General features: G+C 40.8%; 1 protein-coding gene across 15 annotated transcripts in view; it reads right to left on the bottom strand.

The window, feature by feature from the left end:
* The window catches only part of SYNRG (synergin gamma), a gene marked incomplete at its 5' end in the record, with an annotated part of 86,932 nt that extends 65,681 nt beyond the window's left edge, over positions 1-21,251 (bottom strand). For 10 of the 15 annotated variants that reach the window (XM_079725380.1, XM_079725387.1, XM_079725389.1 and 7 more), the window contains 3 exons: positions 9,991-10,112; positions 14,178-14,218; positions 21,166-21,242. In XM_079725380.1, coding sequence (XP_079581506.1) covers positions 9,991-10,112; positions 14,178-14,218; positions 21,166-21,242 — 240 coding nt within the window. Of the gene's footprint in view, positions 1-9,990; positions 10,113-14,177; positions 14,219-21,165 lie in introns of all 15 variants that reach the window. The other 5 variants (XM_079725388.1, XM_079725381.1, XM_079725383.1 and 2 more) reach the window with 1 other exon arrangement.
* Between the last annotated feature and the right edge of the window lie 2,408 nt (positions 21,252-23,659).

The raw sequence follows: 23,659 nt of genomic DNA, 5'->3' as shown, positions 1-23,659 counted from the left end.
ATGAAATGAAATGAAAACTACCAAAAACTGTTGAAAGAAATGAAAGAAGTCTTAAATAAATAGAAACACAACGCATGCTTCATGGATTGGAAGACTTAATATTGTTAAAATGTCAATATTACCCAAAGCAAACTACAAAAGCAATCCCTATAAAAATACTGGTGACATTTTTGCAGAAATAGAAAAACCCATCCTAAAATCCATACTCAATGGGACTTCCCAGGTGGCGCAGTGGTTAAGAATCCACCTGCCAATGGAGGGGACATGGGTTCAAGCCCTGGTTCGGGAAGATCCCACAACATGCCGCGGAGCAACAAAGCCCATGCACCACCACTACTGAGCCTGCGCGCCACAACTACTGAGCCCGTGTGCCTAGAGCCCATGCTCCACAACAAGAGAAGCTACCGCAATAAAAAGCCCGTGTACCACAACAAAGAGTAGCCCCTGCTCTCCGCAACTAGAGAAAGCCCACGTGCAGCAATGAAGACCCAATGAAGACCCAAAATAAAATAAAATTCATACTCAAGGGACCCTGAATAGCCAAAACAATCTTGAAAAAGAAGAAAACTGGAGGACTCAGGCTTCCTGATTTCCTGCTACAAAACTACAGTAATCAAAACAGTAATGGGGGCTTCCCTGGTGGCGCAGTGGTTGAGAGTCTGCCTGCCGATGCAGGGGACACAGGTTCGTGCCCCGGTCTGGGAAGATCCCACATGCCGCAGAGCGGCTAGGCCCGTGAGCCATGGCTGCTGGGCCTGCGCGTCCACAGCCTGTGCTCCGCAATGGGAGAGGCCACAGCAGTGAGAAGCCCACGTAATGCAAAAAAAAAAAAAAAGCTGAAAACAGTAATGGTAGTTGCATAAAGGCATATAGACCAATGGAAAAGAATAGAAAGCCCTGAAATAAACCCTTGCATATATGGGTCAAAATGATTTCTGACAAAGGTACCAAGACCATTCTATGAGTAAACGACAGTCTTTTCAACAAATGGAGGTCTTCAACAAAATTGGACCCTTACCCAACACCATATACAAAAATTAACTCCAAATGGATCAAGAACCTAAATGTAAAACCTAAAACAATAAAACTCTCAGTAGAAAACATAGAACAGAAACTTCATAATACTGGATTTGGCAATGCTTTCTTGAACATGACACCAAAGGCACAGGCAACAATAGAAAAAATAGACAAGTTGGACTTCATGAAAACTTTAAAAATCTGTATATTAATAGGCACAATCCACAGAGTAAAAAGGCAGCCAACAGAATGGGAGATAATATTTACACATTACATATATGATAAGGGATTAATATCCAAAATATATAGGAAAATCCTAAAACTCAACAACAAAAAACTCAGTTCAAAAATGGGCAAAGGGGCTTCCCTGGTGGCGCAGTGGTTGAGAGTCCGCCTGCCGATGCAGGGGACACAGGTTCGTGCCCCCGTCTGGGAAGATCCCACATGCCGCGGAGTGGCTGGGTCCGTGAGCCATGGCCGCTGAGCCTGCGCGTCCGGAGCCTGTGCTCCGCAACGGGAGAGGCCACAACAGTGAGAGGCCCGTGTACCACAAAAAAAAAAAAAAAAATGGGCAAAGGGGCTTCCCTGGTGGTGCAGTGGTTAAGAATCCACCTGCCAATGCAGGGACACGGTTTCGAGCCCTAATCCAGGAAGATCCCACATGCCGCAGAGCAACTAAGCCCATGTGCCACAACTACTAAGCCTGCACTCTAGAGCCCGTGAGCCACAACTACTGAGCCCATGTGCTACAACTACTGAGCCTGCACCCTAGAGCCCGCGAGCCACAACTACTGAAGCTCACGCACCTAGAGCCTGTGCTCCACAAGAGAAGCCGCCATGATGAGAAGCCTGTGCACCTCAACGAAGAGTAGCCCCCACGCGCCACAACTAGAGAAAGCTCGTGTGCAGCAATGAAGACCCAACACAGCCAAAAATAAATAAATAAAATAAATTTAAAAAAAGGACAAAGGGGGCCTCCCTGGTGGCGCAGTGGTTGAGAGTCCGCCTGCCGATGCAGGGGATACGGGTTCGTGCCCCGGTCTGGGAGGATCCCATATGCCGCGGAGCGGCTGGGCCCGTGAGCCATGGCTGCTGAGCCTGCGCATCCGGAGCCTGTGCTCCGCAACGGGAGAGGCCACAACAGTGAGAGGCCCGCGTACCACAAAAAAAAAAAAAAAAAAAAAAAAAAAAAAAAAAAAAAAAAAAAAAAAAGGACAAAGGAACTGAACAGACATTTCTCCAAAGATATACAAATGGCCAATAAGCACATGAAAAGATACTCAACATCATTAATCATTAGGGAAATGCAAATCAAAACTATAATGAGATACCACCTCACAACCATTAGGATGGCTCCTATCAAGAAACAGAAAATAAGTGTTGGCGAGGATGTGGAAAAATTGGAACTCTTTAAAATTGTTAGTGGCAATAAAATGGTACAGTTGCTGTGGAAAACAGTATGGAGGTTCCTCAAAAAATTAAAATAGAATTACCATATGACCCAGCAATTCCATTTCTGAGTATATACCCAAAAGAATTGAGAGCAGGGTCTAAAAGAGATATTTGTACACCTGTGTTCATAGCAGTATTACTCACAATAGCTAAAACATGGACTCAACCCAAGTGTCCAAAGACCAATGAATGGATAAGCAAAGTGTCATATATACATACAATGGAATGTTAGTCTTAAAAAGGAAGGAAATTCTGCAATATGCTACAACATGGATAAACCCTGAGCACATTATGCTAAGTGAAAATAAACCAGTCACAAAAAGACAAATACTGTATGATTCTTACTTACATGACGTACTTAGAGTAATCAAAATTCTAAAGACCTAGGGACTTCCCTGGCAGTTCAGTGGTTAAGACAAAGCGCTTCCAGTGCAGGGGGTGCAGGTTTGATCCCTGGTCAGGGAACTAGGATCCCACATGCTGTGCAGTGCGGCCAAAAAGCCCCCCCCAAAACCCAAAAAACATAAAGACCTAAAGTATATAATGGTGGATGCATGGGGCTGAAAGGAGGGGAAAATGGGGAGTTACTGTACAACAGGTACAGAGTTTCAGATTTACAAGATGAAAAGAGTTATGAGGATGGATGGTGGTAACGGCTGCACAACAATGTGACTGAATTTAATACCACTGAACTGTATACTTAAAAATGGTTAAGGAGGTAAACTTTATGTTATGTGTATTTTACTGCAATAAAGTTGGAGAAAACATGGGAGGAATCAATCTTACATAGCTACTGTAATCAAGACTAGTAGACACATAAGTCAATGGAACAGAACAGAGAACCTAGAAAAACACTCACATAAACATGCCCAACTGATTTCGACAAAAATACAAAAGCACTCTGATGGAGGAAGGACAGCCTTTTCAACAAATGGTACTGGAGCCATTGGACATCCATTGGCAAAAAAATAAACCCCAATCAAAGTTTCATACCTTGTACAAAAACTAACTCAGAATGGATCGTGGACTTAAATGTAAAACTTTTAGAAAAAATAAAAAAATATGAGAAAAATCTTCAGGATCTAGGGCAAGGTTAAGAATTCTCAGACTTATAGCAATGCATGTTTTATAAAGTGAAAAACTGATAAATTGGATTTCATCAAAATTAAAATTTTTTTCTCTGAGAAGGACCTTGTTAAGAGGATGAAAAGACAAGTGCTATGGTCTGAATGTTTGTGTCTCCCCCTAACTCATATGCTGAAACTCTAACCCCCAAAGGTGATGATATTAGTAGGTAGGGCCTTTGGGAAGTGATTAGGTCGTGAGAGACAAAGCCTCATGAATGGGATTAGTGCTCTTAAAAACAGATCCCACAGAGCTCCCTAGTCCCTTCCCCCCTGGGAGGATACAACTAAAAGTCTGTGACCTGGAAGAGGGTCCTCACCCGACTATGCTGGCATTCTGATCTTGGACTTCCAGCCTCTAGAACTGTGAAAAATAAACTTATGTTGTTTATAAGCTACTCAATCTCTGGTATTTTGTTTTAGCAGCCTGAACAGACTAAGACAACAAGCTACAGACCGGGAGAAAATATGTACAACTCAACAGTAAAATAACAAAACAATCCAACAAGAAAATGGACAGAAGACAGGAAGGGACATTTCGCTGAAGAGAATGTAACCATGGCAAATAAGCACATGAAAAGATGTCCAGCATCATTGGTGTTAAAGAGAAACCAACATGGAGGCTGCACTTTGAATATACCCCAGACCAAAGGCTCACAGTAACCAAAATGTAACACTGTCCTGAGTTCCCCGAAATGCTGACTCTGACTTTAAACAAAACCTAAGCTTTCTTCATGTCAATGTGACCTTACAGTTTCCTAGCTAATCAGCTACAAACAAGTAAGCTTAGCAATGAAAAGGAAAGTAAGTTTCTAGAAAATAATCACAGTAGAACACAATGTACTCCTTCATGTTTCTAAGGAACTGTAACTGCTGAAAGCACTTGCGGTTTGAGGTCTCCCTGTTGGGGAATACTTTGTTTCTCGCTCAATAAAATACCCATATCAAGTAAAGCTCCTTGAATTTTCTTTTGACATTAGTCATTGGGGAAATGCAAATTAAAATCATGAAATATCACAACACACCTATCAGAATGGCTAAAATAAAAAATAACAACACCAAATGCTAGCAAGGATGCAGAGAAGCTGGATCACTCATATATTGCTGGTGAGAATGTAAAAGGGTACAACCACTCTAGAAAACAGTTTCTGTAAAAACTAAACATCCAAATACCATGCCACCCTGCACTCCTGGTCGTTAATCCCAGAGAAATGAAGCCTTATGTTCACACAAAAACCTCTATTTGTCATAGCTAAAAAGTAAAAAACAGCCCAGACGCCCTTCAATGGGTAAATGGTTCAACAGACAGTAGTATACACAATAATGGAATATTACTCAGCAATAAAAATGAAGTACATGCAACAACTTGGATGAATTTCAAGGGAATTATGCAGAGCAAAAAAAAAGCCAATCTCAAAAGGCTAGTGATTCCATTTAGGTAACATTGTTGAAATCACATAATTATAGAAATGGGAAACATGTTAGTGATGGACAAGGGTTGTGGGGAGGGTATGAAGTGGGAGGGAGATGAATTTTGCTGTAAAATGTCAACATGAGGAGATCCCTGGGGTGATGGGAATGTTCTGTATCTTGACTGTATCAATGCCAACATCCCGGCTGTGATATTATACTGTAGTTCTGCAACTTGTTACCACTGGGGGAAACAGGGAAAGGATCTCTTTGTATTATTTCTTATGTACATGTGTACAGACATTTACCTCAAAATTAAAAGTTCAACGAAAAATGTTTTGATAAAGCTGTGCAATTGGCTCACACATGTTCATCATATAGTCTATTCTTCCCTATATACTTGAAATATTTTGAATAATAACTTGAAAATTTATTCTAAATCTCGTGAAGTGTGTTCTGAGTTTTGGTGAGTGGAGGGCTATGTGGAACCAAGACTAATTTTCACCTTTGACTTTTATCTGAAAGTGCACCCTTCAAACATTTAAGGGCTGACTAAAGAATAATGGGTGTTCCTCATACATGTCTGTGGTTGGTTACGGTTATTAAGTTTGAGGGAGAAAAATAAGATCTGAATGAGTTTCTCCTTGAAGAACAGTGAGCAGCTTCCAAGCAGTATAATGCCTGTCAGCAAGAATAAAGGTTAAAGAAAAAGATTTTGGCTTCTTTACTTTAGAACCATTAATCCTAAACTCCTGATACTCAGGGAAATTATCTGGGTGACATCAAATCTGGTAGTTCACTTTCTTATTGTTTTTCTGTGTGTTAGAGATCCTTATTGTTTTTGGTTGTTTCAAACTCTTAAAAAATTTTTTTTAGATAATTATGCAAGTTATAAAACAATGTTTAATGTGAAAATTAATGATTTTAAAATTGTGGGCATTCCCTGGCGGTCCAGTGGTTAGGACTCTAAGCTTTCATTGCTGAGGGCACGGGCTCAATCTCTGGTCAGGGAACTAAGATCCCACAAGCACCCCCCACCCCCCAACCCTGGAGTGACCAAAAAAAAAAATTGTATCATTTGTTAAGATTCAGTGGTAAGTTTACTAAATCTTAATTAGAAACATATGGTGTTCTTTGGTAGACTGTTTCCAATTACTTGCTGCCCTTACTATAAGATGACACATCCCTACGTGGTGTGCATTCCTCCTGGTACACTCTCCTAATGATGTTTCTGAGTCATACTACTTTGTGAGAAGTGACTGATAAATCCTGCCTTTGAGAGAAAGCTTTAAAAGACATCACAGGGTTTGGCCATCTCTGGGATGTCCTTGGTAAGGGTCTCACAATAAAGAGAACATGGAGCTGAATCAGCTAACTCATAAAGGACAGGTATCATAAATGAGAAATAAATCTGTTTCTGTAAGTCACTGAGACTTGGGGATTTTTGTTTCTGTAGCATAACCTAGTGAAAGCTGAGTAACTTGGACTTAAAACCTACAAAAGCTCAATTTATTCCTATTTTCTTCTTACTGGAGGTGAATAAAGAATGATTTGGAAGTTTTCCTAAATCTTTACATACAACATAGAAGCTTTATTTGCTTAAATGACTTTGACGTGACAATGGTTTACACTTAAATTCTGATTGCTAACTCCCATTATTTATAAGTTATATATATGTGCTATTATACTAATATATACATAAAACATGCAGGAATAGAAAATTTTAAATAATTAGGTAAAAATGAAATATATGGCATTTAAAATATAAATAGTACAAAATCCTTTTGTTCTGGTTTATTTGTGAATGATTTTTTTCTTTTTCTTTCTTTCTTTTTTTTCCAATAATATAACACTTTAGATTCAGCCAAAGATCTGACTCCTGGATTCAGTTTACTTGGCTTAAATGGGTATCATGGCTGAAGAAGATAATTTACCAATGTGGATAAAGCCCATTCCTTAGGCTGTACTTATTAATTAAATCATGATACTATCAATTTCACTCACCAATTCTAAAACCAAAACAAAAGCAAAACAAAACAACCTTATTTGCTTTAATTTACACTATCTATGATCACGACCAGTTACGCAGGGACACAAGTTAAGCAGGGACACAAGCTCAGCATGCTAGCAGGAAAATTCTCTTTAGTTCCCCTGCAACTCTCATTCAGATTCCCATTTATGTCTCGTTTTAAGTGTTACTAATTTTTACCTAAATTCTCTTTTTTTAAATATAAAATTTACAGAAAATTTGGAAGAACAAATTTTTTGTTCTTTTTTTGTTTTATTTTTAAATTTTTTGGCCGTGCCTAGGGGCTTGCAGGATCTTAGTTCCCTGACCAGGGATTGAACCCGCACCCTCGGCAGTGAAAACACGGACTCTTAACCACTGGACCATCAGGGAATCCCTCGAAGAACAGTATAATATTAACATTTTGCTCTATTTGTTCTGGTTTTTTTTTTAATATTTGTTTGTTTTAATATTTATTTATTTGGCTGCGTCAGGTTTTAGTTGCAGCACGGCAGGATCTTCAGTTGCGGGATGTGGGATCTAGTTCCCCGACCAGCGATTGAACTCAGGCCCCCTGCATAGAGAGCATGGAGTCTTATCCGCTGGACCACCAGGGAAGTCCCTGCTCTCTGTTTCTACACATACATACACTCTTTTTTTCTTTTGCTGAACCATTTGTGGGTAAACTGTAGACATAATTTACTTTTTTTTTCTTAAACAAAGAACAAGTAAACATGAGGTTTATAAACTCCAATAAGTAACAGTACCTAGCTAGAATTTGGTAATATTGCTTTGATTCATCATATTTATTTTCTGGTTTATAACAAATGAGGTTTTCTATTTACTTCACAAGAAAAGATTCCGTTAAGAATTTGCTGCAAACTTAACCAATTAAAAATATTAATTAAATAATGCATGGCAAAAATCATGAAGGTGATACTCAAATGGCTAAAGGCTGGGAAACATCGGTAATTAAGAACTCAGGCTCCAAAATGTAAGATAGCTTTGGTTTCAGTCTCTGTTCTGAAACAAGCTGTATGACACTGAACAGGGCACTGAAGCTCTCTGACTGCAGTTTCCTTATCTATAAAATGGGAATAAAGATATTACTTATAAAGTTGTTATGAGGACTGAATGATATAATGCACACAATGAATACAGCACAGGTAAACAACAAATGGTGGTCATCATTATCATTACTGTTTATTACCATTATTCAAAAAAGAATGTTTTAGACAGAAATGGGGGTTGTGAGCCAATGAAAGCACGGAAACATAGTCAGACAAATATTAAAAACAGAACATGGGGGCGTCCCTGGTGGCGCAGAGGTTGAGAATCCGCCTGCCGATGCAAGGGACACGGGTTCGTGCCCCGGTCCGGCAAGATCCCACATGCCGCAGAGCGGCTGGGCCCATGACCCATGGCCACTGAGCCTGCGCGTCTGGAGCCTGTGCTCCGCAACGGGAGAGGCCACAACAGTGAGAGGCCCGCGTACAGCAAAAAAAAAAAAAAAAACAGAAAATGAAATAGTGCCATGCCACTGGAAAGATCATTCCTGATATTAACAATATAAGAAATAAAAATTTCTTGCCACTTCCTGCTCACTGTGTGCCAGGTACAATTCCAAGTGCTTTATATAATTCCTTTTTCAATTCTTTCCATAACCGTACAGGCAAGTTATTATTAAATCCCGTTTTACAGGTAAGTGGCAAAGCTGGGCTTTGAACTTAGGTCTGTCTGACACCCATGTTTTTTTTCTTTAATCCCCCAACCCCCCAACCCTACCACCTTCTGTGGCTGTTCCTCTTCAATCACTTCTGTTTGCAACTCACTCCCTTAGATTTAAACACTGAAATTCTGAAGGCTCTATCCTGGACTATTTTCTCCATCTATAGGGTTCTTGGATGTTCTAGTTCACCCCTATGGCATCAATTACCTTCTATGTGTGGATGATTCCCAAATCTATAATTTTCAACTCAGAGTGAAAAATCTTGAGTGCCAGGTCAACTGATTAATTGTCTCTGGACAGCCCCACTTGAATATTTCATGGGTCCTTGAAAGTCAACAATTATGCTACAGCAAACAATCTCTTCTGGCGTTTCTTCTATTAATAAATGACTAGTCAGTGGCTCATGCAGAAAACGGGGAATCAATGCGATACCACCTTCTCCTTTATTTTCAGCATCCAATCCTTCATCAAGTTCTCTTCATTTTATTTCCTAAGAAGTTCTCAAAAACATCCATCTCTGCACCCACCTGCTACCACCCTAAGTTAAGCCAACATCTCGCCTGCTCTCACTACATCAGCCTCTTAATGATTCTCCTTGCATCCACTTTTGCTCTCCCCTCTCCTTCTAATCATTCTCCAATCAGCAGTCAGAATGATCTTTTTCAAACACAATTCTTATTGCGTCATTCCACGCTTTATACCAGTCAATGGCTCTCTGATGCTCTCAAGAGAGAATTCAATGTATAAATAGTCAAGTACAGACCTACTGAAGACACAGGTTCAAATCGTGGCTATGCTCTGTGAGCATCCTCACAACACTTCAGTTTCCTCATCAGAAATATGGAGATACCACCTCTTTAAAAAACTGTTATGGCGATTAGATGAGACAATTCAATATAAAGCAGTATCTAAGCCTTGCAAACGACAATACTGCTCCTTTCATGAGAACAGTAGAGTTCTTCTAACAATGTGATTTCATGGCATCAGGTCCCTAAACTTTCCAAGATGCCATTCTATAATTCTTCTAAGTCAGCAGTCAAATATAGAAGCCACCAGATTTTTCTTAAATGATTTATCTTTTTTTTTCACTCTTACAAACATATATTCATTTTATTTTGAAGGAAGCCACCTAAGATGCAGACTACACTTATTTCTAAATATAACATTAAGCTCCTAGTATGTAGCTCTTAGAACACAGACAATTAACAACAAACGATAACTTTGCAAACACTGGCTAAAGAGGCAAGTACCTGCATAGCAATAGGTCCCTGGGACATCTGAGAGCTGTAATTCATTCCTATCATGCCTTGCATATTAGGCTGCATGACGGAGACCATAGGAAATCCTTGTTGCTGCATTGGCATCAGACCTGCTGAAAAATATAAAGATATCACTAAGGTCAATGTGTTTTACAGTTTATTTTCTTAAAACCATAAGCACCTAAAGGACTTGTTACTTGGGAGGTGGCACAGTATAGAGGAAAAGGCACAGGCTCTGGAGTGAGACAGACTTGAGTATGAATTCCAATTCCATCATTTACTTAGCTATGTGATCTTGGGCAAGTTACAATACTTCATCTGTAAAATGAAGATAATAATACCTATTCCACAGAATTTTTGTGCATACTTAAAAAATACACAATATGGCCTAACTGGCCTTCAAGATGGCCCCCAGCAACCTCTGCCTCTTGGTATTCATATCCTTGTCCTTCCCTCCCATATTGAATAGGGCGGATCAGAATAACCAATAGGATACTGTGGAAATGACGGTGTGTAACTTCCAAGGCTGGTTCTTCTTCCTTTCCCTTTCTTTTTTCTTTTCTTTCTCACTCCCTTCCTCTCTCTCTTTATTATATTTATTTATTTATTTGGCTGCGCCGTGCCAGGTCTCAGTTGCAGCATGCAGGTGAGGGATCTTCGTTGCGGCGTGCGGGCTCTTAAGTTACGGCATGTGGGATCTAGTTCCCCGACCAGAGATTGAACCCAGGCCCCCTGCATTGGGAGCGCAGTCTTAACCACTGGACCACCAGGGAAGTCCCCCAAGGTTCCCAATAACCACTGCAGCTCTCTTCTTGCTCTCCTGGATCACCCGTTGGGGAAAGCCACTGCCACATCATGAGAATACTCAAGCAGTCCTAGGGGGAATGGAGAATCCATGTGGCAAGGAACTGAAATCTCTTGCCAAAAAGCAGCACGAATTTGCCATCTATGTGAGTGAGCCATCTGGGAAACAGATCTACCAAACCCATCAAACCTTCCCATGACTACAGTCCTAGTTGACATCTTTAATGCAATCTCCTTGGCCCTAAGCCAAAATCACCTAGTAAGGCCACTCCCAGATACCTAACCCACACAAAGTGTAAAACAGTAAAATGTTTATTTTCTTTAGGGTTTGGGGTAATTTTTTATACAGCAGCAGATTACTGGTAGTTAAGAGTTAATAGTAATTAATACTAATACTAATTAAGTTACTTTTAATACAAAAGTAGTTAAGAGCATGAACTCTGGAAGCCAACTAAAAATGTCAAGGTTTGGGACCTTAAGCAACTTGCTTAACTTCTTTCTGTGCCTCGGTTTCACATCTGTGAAACTGTTTAATACCTAATATGCTCAAAGAAATGATATTCCTCTTCTCTTTCCTTATACAAACTAATATAACACCACAAAACAGCTATCAGCACGCAAAGTATATAATGCAATGGCAGGAAAACCATCATGAAAGCATGTTTTATAGTATAGTACCTCCCAAACTTTTCCAATGAAGTATTCCCAAGAGTACAGGAGAATAAAGATTACGTCCCTTCAGGGATTTAATAAATATGAAATGCCTACCACATTTGCACAGTTCTAGATACCTGGTATGCAACAGTGAATAAAACAAAATCTCTACATATCCTGAACACAAATTTCATCCTAATTTTGCACTGTACCACACGTTATATCCATGCTGGTTCTAGTATAAGGAACTTTTTAAAATCAAATTTTGATTTAAAAAAAAATTAAAGGTCTGGTAAAGTATACCATAGTTATCTTGTGGATTCTGTGTACCATCAAGGTTATTCGTACAGAGTTTAATTTCAGAAGCATGGACACCACATTTGTAGGTAACATTTATTAGTGGCAAACCATTCATTTATATTAATCATTTTTTCAAATATGTGAGGGCCTACTTCACGTCAGGCACCATTCTAGGGACACAACATTGAACAAAGCCAGGTCTTTGCTCTCATGGAACTTACACTGTAATCTGGGGAGACAGATAATAAAAAAAGAAAAAAAGAAGTGGATATCAGGTGGGGATGGGGGAAAGGGAGAGCCAGGGAAAGGAGTGGTTGCTGTTTCATCGTCAGAAAGGTTCCTCCAAAAGGGTGGCATTTAAGCAAGAACTTGAAGGGAGTGAGCCATGAGGATACTTGGTTAGAGTATTCTAGACAAAGGAACACCAAATGCGAAGGCCTTGAGGTGTCATGGAGAATTAGAATGCACAGACTGGGGACTTCCTTGGTGGCACACTGGTTAAGAATCCGCCTGCCAATGCAGGGGACACGGGTTCGAGCCCTGGTCCGGGAAGATCCCACATGCTGCAGAGCAACTAAGCCCGTGCGCCACAACTACTGAGCCTGCGCTCTAGAGCCTGTGAGCCACAACTACTGAGCCCACGTGCTACAACTACTGAAGCCCATGTGCCTAGAGCCTGTGCTCCGTAACAAGAGAAGCCACAGAAATGAGAAGCCCACACGCCGCAAGGAAGAGTAGTCCCTGCTCGCCGCAACCAGAGAAAGCCCATGCGCAATAACAAAGACCCAACACAGCCAAGATAAATAAATAACTAAATTTACCAAAAAAAAAAAAAAAAAGAACACACAGACTGAATGTAGCATAGTAAGATGTTTTCCCTCTTATGCCTTTGGACCTACAGTTTTATTTATTTTCATAAGTGTATTTAAGTCGAACAGGTAACTCAAGGATTTGGTACAACATTCAACAGCATAGAAGTATACACAGTGAAAAACAAGTCTTGTTTCTCTCCTGTCTCCTATTCACCTACTCAATGATCTTGTAGCTACTCTTCTTGTCTGTTCCTGTATATGCTTTCAGAAATAACCCCTGCACAATTTAATGCCTTCAAAAGATCAAAAAGTCCACTCTAACATACTTTGTAAAAAAATCTTGAAAACAATTCCAAATTCCAGAAGAAAAAATATCAGGCAACCTTCTGGGCTCTCTTCTTGTCCTGTTCCTTTGCTCCACATGTAGATTTTTACTTCAAAGTTTATAGAAATGCAAAATGACGAGCCACAATAATGAACACACAACTCTCTAATGCCCTCCTAAAGAACAAAAGATCTGAAACCATTTGATCTAAATCTGGGACACATCTAATTACAGATAGCTTAAATAATGCATAAATGTGAGCACAATGAAAAGAATACAACTGACCCTTGGAAAAATTTACCTGAAACTCAACCTCCACCACTGATTATAGATGGAGACACTGACCACCTGCTACTGAGCCGCTCTTTATCATTCATCTCTACTGGTGACCTAGGAGTCTCTGTTTCTCTAGCAAGTCTACCATAACCAGTTAACACTGGCTTTGTGAGAAGGGCCAGTTTTCAGAGCAGCCTGGCCTGTGGACAGGAGGGGGGCACGTTGGAGTGGGACAAGTGAGCAGAAAGAAGGGCAGACATATTCTTTCATCGGTTTTGTGTTCCAGCGACACAGAAGCATGAGTCAAGATTATATCCCTTCACTACTGTTTCCTTGAAGACAAAGCTAGAGTAAGTATTGGTGGGCCCTCGTCTGAAACCAAGAGAGAAGGGATATACCTAGCGGAGAAACTGCTAGGAATAAAACTGAGACTTAAAATAGTTTAAACGGAATCAGATTATGTGATCTCTTATGTACATGATTAAAATAAGACCAAATTCATATAGAGAAAACATAAGTATAAAATAACTAAAGGGGTTCATTTATTCATTCAACAAGCATCTATAAAGACCCTATTATTTTCTGTCAACATGCTGGGTGCTGGAGATACTGACGAGCATAAGGCAGACATAGCCCCTGCCCCATGGAGCTAACAATCTAGAAGACAGACAGGAGAAAGATGGCATTCAGAGAACTACAATTCATTTCATCTTTGTCACCTGTTTCTTTAATACTTTTGTCTTGAAAGTCTCCTTCATCTCTGAGGTTAAATAATAACCTGTCAATATAATGCTTAAATAAGTTTGGGAGAAATGAGGAATGATCCTTCTTATTTGCCAAATTACACAATTTTTGAGAAATTTTAAGAGTAAGCTGTCATAGAGGTTCGAGACTATAAGAAAATTTTACTCTATTTGGCAGCAATAGAACTTTTTTACCCACTTAATCCCCAAGTTCAGAAACATAATAGTGAAAAATGAAAGTTCAAAACTTAAGCTTTCACATACCTTGAGGGGGTCTTATTCCACCTGCAACTGGAAACATGAAGCTGAAAACAGAACAAAAATATATTAGGATCTTCGTATGTGCAAAGAGTTCAGATAAAACATGTAACATTTCACATAAAGTAAAAAATTATAGCCTGGGCCATGGCATCTATTCCATAGTACAATATTGAATTATCCACCATCAATACAGATTGACCGTCCACAGGATGCATGACAGTCAGCATGTTAGTGTAGGGAGAAATTTTTTGAGCCAGAAGACAGAAGACCTTGAAACTGGTCCTGGTTCTGTCACTGTGTGACTCCCCTGGATTCCAATCTCCCCATCCATAAAATGAGAGGGCTGGATTAGATTCAATTCAGTGAACATTTATTGGGTGCCTACTACATGAAAGGCCTGAATGAGCTCAGTTTCGCTGAAGACACAGATGCAGGCAAATAACTTTAACATAGGACAGAATGTGCTAAGGGCTGTGAGAGGGCCAGAATACTAACAGAAATGAGAAGAAAAAGATTAATTTTATGGTTTATATCTTGGGAAGCTTTCTGGAGGTATCTCTTGAGCTGAATCTTAAAGAGAGGCACACTATATAGCTTGAGCAAAATCTCAGAGGCCGGAGCTGTAGTGTGTTCAGAGAAATGATTTAAGGTTAAATATAAGATATAGGACTGAAAAAGTAAGCAAAATGTAGAGGGCCTTTAAAATGTTTGATTTTATTTTGAGTATTGCATAAAGTCAGATTTTTTTTAAACTGTGGTAAAATATACACAATATAAAATTTTATCATTTTAACCATTTTTAAGTGTACAGTTCAGTGGCATTACAATGTTGTACAACCATCACCATGATCCATTTCCAGAACTTTTTCATCATCACAAACAGAAACTCTGTACCCATTAAAAAATAACTTCCCACTACTTTTCCCCCGCAACCCCTGGTAACCACTATTCTACCTTCTGGCTTGATGAACTTGTCTATTCTAGCTACCTTACATCAAGTGGAATCATACAATACTTGTCCTTTTGTATCTGGCTTATTTCACTTAGCATAATGTTTTCAAGATTCATCATGTTGTAGCACACATGAGAATTTCATTCTTTTTTTTACAGACGAATAATATTCCATTGTATGTATGTACCACATTTTGCTTATCCATTCATCTGCTGATGGACAGCTGGGTTGGGTGTTGTGAATAATAGTGCTATGAACACTGGTGTACAAGTATTTGTTTGTGTCCCTCTTTCAATTCTTCTGGGTCTCTGACTAAGAGTGGAATTGCTGGGTCATAGAGTAATTCTATGCTTACTTTTTGAAAAACTGCCAAACTGTTTTCAACAGCAGCTACACCATTTTACATTCCCACTAGCAATGCACCAGGGTTCCAATTTCTCCACATCCTCACCAACACTTGTTATTTTCTAAATTTTTGTTTGTTTGTTTATAATGATAGTTATCCTAATGGGTATGAGGGAGTATCTCATTGTGATTTAGATCTACATTTCCCTGATGTCATACATTTTTCTCTAGTGAAATGATCAGAAATGTGCTGTAGGGCTTCCCTGGTGGCGCAGTAGTTAAGGATCCGCCTGCCAATGTAGGGGACATGGGTTCGAGCCCTGGTCCAGGAAGATCCCACATGCTGCAGAGTAACTAAGCCCGTGCCACAACTACTGTTCCTGCACTCTAGAGCCCGTGCGCCACAACTACTGAGCCCATGCACCACAACTACTGAAGCCCGCGTGCTACAACTACTGAAGCCCGTGCACCTAGAGCCCGAGATCTGCAACTAGAGAAGCCACCGCAGTGAGAAGCCCATGCACCGCAACGAAGAGTAGCCCCCGCATGCCGCAACTACAGAAAGCCTGAGCAGCAACAAAGACACAGCACAGCCAAATAAATAAATAAATAAAAGAAATACACTTACTAAAAACGATCTAGATTTATAAAAATAAAAAAAAGAAATGTGCTGTGTCTCTGGTAATGGGGTATGACAGAGAAGACTTGAAGTAACAAGAATTAGCCAAGAAACTATTGCAATAATCTTAATAAGAAATGAAAAGGGTCATAACCAGAGTAGTGGGAATGGAAAAGAAGAGGTGAATGAAATCTATTTAAAAGGAAGAATCAACAGGACTTAGCAACTACCAGGATGGAGCACAGCACGGAAAAAGCAGAAAGGGCTGAAGATGCTGCCGAGATTTTGGGCCTGAGCAACTGTAAGGATGGTGACACTGTTTACCTGCTGACAGGAACCCAGTGTGAGCAGGTCTGGGGAGAAAGCTGTTAGGAGGGTGTCCACGAGGAGCAATCTAATAGGCAGCCAGAAAAGTAACTCCAGCTCAAGGGAAGGGTCTGCATCAATCTACCTAGGCTCTTTTAAATAAAGGTAAAAAAAGAAAAAAATTAAAGTCTGGTTGTGGATGAAAGAGCCAAAGGGATGTATACATAGTGAGAAGACCACAAAGGAAAACCTTGGAGAATTCTTAGTGAAAACTGAGTATGGAATGGTCACTGAGAACCAAAGAAGTTGCTTATAACTGAGCGTTATAACTGAGGAAGGACTGCATTTAAGGAAAAAGTGTCTAACGCTGTAGAGAAGCTGATAAGAATGAGGATTACTAAATTAAGATTGCTGTTTTCGAAAATGGTGAACTTTGAGTGAACGGTTTCTACAGAGGAAGAGGAAGGGACGTGCATAGACAGAGACTTAGGATACAAAAGATATACTTGGTGATAGCTAAAACAAGGTTTTTGAGAGGATGGGATTAACGTAGCAAAAGGAAGAGGGACTTCTGTCTCTGAGACCGGAGGGGAAGCAAATGGGACAGATCAAGGAAGAAAACATCTGAGTGGGAAAAGCCCTTAACCTGGGAGTCAAGGATCTGAAGGGGGTTTCTGGATAGTCTTTAAAGATACAGTGAGATCAGGCACAGTATGCCAAATTTATGTGTCCTTGCACTTTTCTACTACACAACACTCCCCCTTCCCAGGAAAAGGGCTAAAAATCAAACTTTAGAGTCTTTTAGCTCTAAAATATTTTAATCAACAAGATTTTTTTGTAAGGTGGTTCACAAATTTCTAGTTGGACATCTACCTGATTACAGCCTTGTAGAGGATCTGAACCATTCGCGAAGTCTGCTGACAAGCGAGCCCACACCAAGGAGAGGTCTGAACAGTGAACAGCTTTTCCGAACTGCACACAAGACGTATTAGCTAAGTAATGTGTTAACTGGATAAAGTGTTTAAATTGCAAGTTGAAATTTGGTAGGACTCAATTTTTTAAAAAGTTACTCATACACTAAGATTTAAGTAGTCAACCTAATTGAGACTTTCCAAATCAGTCTTAAAGATTACAATCACCAATAGGGCTTAGTGGCTAAGTAAAAACTGGACACTTGAGTGACATTTTCTTTTCTCTAGCTCTGCCACAAAGTAACCGTGAAGCTCTATGCAATCCCTTTCACCACCCTGTCCTGTTTGCCCTTTGTCAAACAAGGACACAGAACCACAAGTTTGCCAAGCTCCTAACTAAGGCAACCAAATAATGTACAGACGTATAAAGGCTACTTTAAAGACATAAACAAAAACTAAATTAAGAACATTACTGGGGGCTTCCCTGGTGGCGCAGTGGTTGAGAGTCTGCCTGCCGATGCAGGGGACACGGGTTCGTGCCCCGGTCCGGGAGGATCCCACATGCCGCGGAGCGGCTGGGCCCGTGGGCCATGGCCGCTGAGCCTGCACGTCCGGAGCCTGTGCTCTGCGGCGGGAGAGGCCACAACAGTGAGAGGCCCGCGTACCGCAAAAAAAAAAAAAAAAAAAAAAAGAACATTACTGACAAACATGACTTACTCCAGTAATTATACAACCCAAACTACCAACTGACCTAGGTACCATTCATAGGGCTCTCTGAAATGTTTAGACTACTAACAGCAACATGCTTGAAGACTGGTTAGACAAACAGCTAAGTAAGATATTGATAAGACAGCAAAAGTTTGGCAAAAAAAAGGGCAAGAAGATGACAAACAATTTGAAGCAGAACCGTGAGCCCTGCTTGTCACATGCCTATCTCACTCATCCTCCCCTTTCAGTTACCTTTGCTACTAACCCAGATAAGCCTTCACTTCTCTCTGAGGCCTGGACTCAGCAAGACTTCCTAATGGATCTCCTCACCTGCAGACCCTGTAGCTTCTAATGCAGCTCAGGTAGCACAGGTGAGGTGCATCTAGCTAACGGACCATTTGATAAAGCTACTCCTGGGATTAAAACAATGTAATGATTCCCCCTTAAACTGAATTTTTTAAGTTTATATTCAAGGCCCTCTCCAGTTTTAACACAACTTTTTCAGTTTTATCTCACAAAACTCTTTTCTCCCACTCGGTGCCACAGTCCATCTGGCCTACCTGCTGTCCCCTAATGTTCACTGGGCCTTCCCATCTCCATGACAATCTCTGGACCCCTTCCTCTTCCTTGAAATGAGGCCCAGTTGAAATACCTCTTCTTTGCCTACAATGTTGCTTGAATCTACAAATATTTACAGAATGTTTTCTATGTGTAGAATGTGCTAGAAGCAGTGGAAGATAAAAAGATGATGAGGCCCTTAAGGAGCTTATAAAAGCAGGAAATAGACAAGCTCACAAATGATACTATCCCAGAAGGACACAGTCTAATCAAGATCTTTCAACTGTTTTTTTTCCTGCCATACTTTAAAAAAGAAAAAAAGTTATACTTCTCATCTCTTGTGTGAATTTTGCCCTTTATACAACTCTACTATTTATTCTAAAGTAGTCCATTCAGGATACCAATCAAAAGTAGGCTAACATTAATAAAGTTGGAAAATGCCTGTGCTTTTTGCTTAGCCTCTTAGGAAGGACACAGACAAGTACCTAAGAAATATAGTAAATTATAGTTCACGGATTTCCTCCATTAAAAGCTGAGAAAGGTTGCCTGGTTCTTTTTCTTTTCCCTAAAATATACTTAGGGTACCAACCATAACGTTAGCTTCCTCAGAAAAAACAACCTCAGCCCTCACCACTGCTCTCTAAAAACCATATTCTTTCTTTATTAAGCATACAGCTTCTCAGCCTCAGAAAATCTCCAATATAATATTTATCACACATTTTACAAGATAAGGCTGATTTGCTCTCCCACATATCCTCTAGAGCTTAAGAATGTAATGTTACCACTAAATTTTAAATAGGAAAGAAATTTTAAAGTCAATCATTCTAATTTCTATCAACTTCAGGCCATATTTAGAAAAAAAATTGTGGGGCTTCCCTGGTGGCGCAGTGGTTGAGGGTCCGCCTGCCGATGCAGGGAACATGGGTTCGTGCCCCGGTCCGGGAGGATCCCACATGCCGCGGAGCGGCTGGGCCCGTGAGCCATGGCCGCTGAGCCTGCGCGTCCGGAGCCTGTGCTCCGCAACGGGAGAGGCCACAACAGCGAGAGGCCCGCGTACCGCAAAAAATAAATAAAAAAAAAAAAAAAAAAAAAAAAAAAAAAGAAAAAAAATTGTGTTCATGGACCAATGATGTTAAACTACTACAAACTAAGGGAATTATCCACTCAAACTTTCTACACCCAAACTCCTCTCCACCTGAAAAAAACAAAAAAAACCCAAACCAAAACAACAACAAAACCCCCCAAAACCCGTGCCTAGAATGCCAAATTCTTTTAAGTTTATATTTCCCCAGAACTTGGTGCCATGACTCATCATACGCTTGATCAAATTAATGCCACTCAAGAACATTTTAGAAACTGTTGTCACATTCAGAAAAGAGAGATTATTACATATTTGTCTTCTCTAGCCAGAAACTGACTTATATCAAGTATTCATGAAAAACTCTAATGAAACAGTGGAAATCAGAAAACAAAAGAGAAAGAAAACAGTTTTAAATCTAGAGAGAAAGATGTGAAAAAGAGAAAGTGAAAAATGCGGCTGCACACAGGTGAACAGTGACTGCTCTCTTTTCCTGGCATATATAAAGCACCTGCAGAACGTGATGATTTTAAAGGCTTCACACTGTGGTGTTCATGACTCCAAAATAAAACACTGCATTAAAAAAAAACAACCTAACACTTTGTTTTCCAAAAATAATTTAGGATGCTGAAGATAAAAAGCTAAATTTATCTCCAAATGTGTATGAACCTCGGGTTGACTAGCAAAACAAAGACAGACTAGGTTATTACAGAAGTGGGATGAAAACTCCCCAGAATCAAATATTTCCTCAAATGATGAACTTGTCAGGTTGCAAATGTTCATCTCTTTTATTGTTATCGATATGAGAGCCACTGGCGATTAGTAGCTGGAATTGACAGAGAGCAAATTTGTTTAAGGGCTAAGTAAAAGTCTGGAAGTTTTGTTTTGATAACCGCGTACGTGCTGTTTAACAGTGAATTGTTTTTTAGTAAGAAGACAGGTGTTAAAACTACCTCTACAAGAGCTCTATATACTAATTCAAAGGTCTATCAGATTTCCTGCTGTTTCTGGTGCGTTAAGGAAAAAATAAAAAGGACACAACACTGAAAAAAACTACACACACACACACACACACACACACACACCCGCCCCCCCCGCCCCCGGAAACACTTGTGCAGCTCTGTGAAAAGATTTTTCAGAGCCCCTGGTCAAGCCCTGGGAAAAGGAAGTCTCTGGTCGCTTCAGATCCAGCCGGGCCAGAAGCGAGGCGTCTGGGTTCCTCCTTTATCCACCCAGCCGGGTGGCAGCCGCACTGATGGGACACTCACCTCCTCCCCCTCTCCTCCCCGCTCAGCCCCAGCAGCCAGTGCCCCCGAGCCTGCAGGACAAGAGTCGGGCGCCCGGGCTCCATCCGCCCCTTCGGCCTAGGTTCCCGGAAGACGACCCCCAGCCCAGTTCCGAGGGAAAAGGGGTCGGCGTGGGCGAAAACCGCCATAACCGCCGACCACCCGTCGCCGGTGCCGGGTCTGCTCTGCGTCTGCGAGGCGCGTCCCGGCCCAGGTCTTCACACCCACCTGCCTCGCCCGGCAGCTCCCGCGCCAGCTCCCGCGGCCCCGCCGCCGCCAGCTCCCGTTCCCGGCCGCAGCGCCATCTTGCTCCGGGCCCGCCGCCGCCGCCACCTTCCCAGCAGCTGTCAGCTCCGACACCCACTTCCGGGGCAAACGCACGACCCCACCTCGCCGCGGCCTAGGCAACGGGGCGGGACCGCGCGCCCACGTGACCCTTCGCGTCCGGGGGAGGAGTTGCGCTTCCTAGTCACGTGACCCGGCCACAGCTGAGGGCCCGCCAGGTGAAATTCTGGTTCAGGGGTTGGTGGGGTGGTCCGGTGCCGGCTCCAGGTTCATTTTCAGGCAAGGCTCTGTGGAGAACCCAGCTGGCCGCCGAGCGGCAAGGCGTCATCGTTCTTACGTTGGAAAAACCATCGTCTTGCTTAGTGGAAAGGGTACACTGAGTCCTGTTTTTGAACCTGGATGGTGGGTACACGGGTGTTCTTTTATTGTTACTCTTTACACAAAGAATAGATTGATCTTGAATGCCCCTTTGATAGCATCACAGCGCCGATTAGTGATGAGCTCTACTTTTTCCCAGGAACTCGGGAGCTTCCTTTTGGTACCCACCCTAAAAGCCGAAGGTGTTTAGCCACCTGGTAATCCCCATTTTCCCTATACTTACAATCAGGGCCAAAACGGTGGTGCTTGGAAAAGTTCATTGCTCCGACCCTACCTGGGCATATTTTTACTGTGATTTTTTTTTTCCCTAATCAAACTACTGTAGGTAAATGTAAAAGTTGAATGTAAGGTTTTTCAAGCCCGCAAGTGGAGTTTGCTTACTAGCAAGTAACGGATTATAATTAGCTTTATCTTTTACTCTTGCCTCAGGGCTTTTACTGGGAAACAATTTGTAATAAGTTATCGTTTATTGGGCACAATCACTGGTCAGGAACTTTACTGTATTTTTTCAAATCCTCAGTGTCCCTAAGAGCTAGTATTGGCATTTCACAGATAAGAAAATCAAGGTTAGAAGAAGTAGTAATTTACCCAGATCAAACAGCTGCAAAACAGCAGGACCAGGATCAAAATACAAGTTTGACTTCAAAGTCCTTGCTCATTTCAGCTAGAGCCAGCTATTTAATTATGCTTTTTTCCCCCATAATTGTCCACTAACTTCATTCCTCCCCTTCTTTAGATGGAACTGTGTAGCAGATGTTCCAATCGACATAAACTGATCTATAACTAAATTCAGTATTAATCCATCGACAAATCAAGATGATACAGGCTTATGTAGCCACTTTTAAGGATGGGTGATCGCACAGGAGAAAATACTAAAAAAAAATAAGAGGAAATAAAGTCAAATGAAGGGAGTATTTCAAAGATCATAGACCACATGACTCAGGATGTCAGCGTTCCACGATGTTTCCAGTCCAGGTTAGATGCTGTCCTGTAATGATTCAGCATTGTGGCCTTATGTCTAACACGGCATCTACCGCACTATTTGTTCCTTTACTTTATGCCCACTACACTGTAAGGGCAGGGACTGTGTTACCAAGACTTGTATTCCTAACCAAATATATAATGCGTGGTTAAAGAATATATTTTGTGAAGTTATGATGTGTCAGGCACAGTGCTAGGTACTTCTAATCTTGAGACATAGTCGGTATTACCCTCAATTTCACAAACAAACTGAACCTCTGAGAAATTAAAGAACTTAAAACAACTGGCAAATGGGTGGCACCAGTCCACCTACTTCCAGAATATATTTTGAGTCAAGGCTCTGTTTGCAAGAACAAAAAAATCACAGGCTTGTAAGTATTTCTTGCACCTTGTAGCAATAGGTCTCCATTTACATAAATTCTAAAGATGAACGATTTTTGTCTCATCTAAAATATTTAAGTTGCAGGCTACCCATCCTGACTCTAGAATAAAAGGCTAAGAATACAGGAAATAAATGTTTAATTCAAATGTTGCTGAGAAAAGGTTATCTATACTGTAGTATTACAGTACTGATAACTAACATTCATGTCAGGCACCATTCCAAGTACCTTACATGTATGAAGTCGATTTTTTATTCCACTGTACAAAACTAACAACTGAGGAAAATCTGCTAAGAGTGAATAGTCTCTATCACTGTACAATCATAATCCTTTACCTTTGGCAGAGACCTGCGTACTATCTGGATGAAGGGCCATAAAGCCTTAGGAAAGATAAGCTGTAAGCGAACAGAGCCAGAGGTGGATCAAGTAACAGGAACATTCTTCCTTATCAGGATAAAATGTTTATCACTTTTCGAGCAAAGTCATCTCAAATGGAAAGAGCCAGGAAAGAACATGGTTAAATGATGGAAAATGAAGTAAGAAAGGGAGAAGCTGACCATAATCTTATAGCTGCAACATTATGAAGGTAAGGTCTGAGCTACGATAGGGATGAGGTAAAAGATATTTATATATAGATCAAAGAATTTAAAATCCTAGTGAACTTGAACAACCAGCCATATAAAAGGCATCTTTTTGTG

This window comes from Hyperoodon ampullatus, assembly GCF_949752795.1.
Source record: "Hyperoodon ampullatus genome assembly, chromosome: 19".
Lineage (NCBI taxonomy): Eukaryota > Metazoa > Chordata > Mammalia > Artiodactyla > Ziphiidae > Hyperoodon > Hyperoodon ampullatus.
The sequence above is the reverse complement of the archived record's forward strand: the minus strand, read 5'-3'. Positions and strand labels throughout refer to the sequence as shown.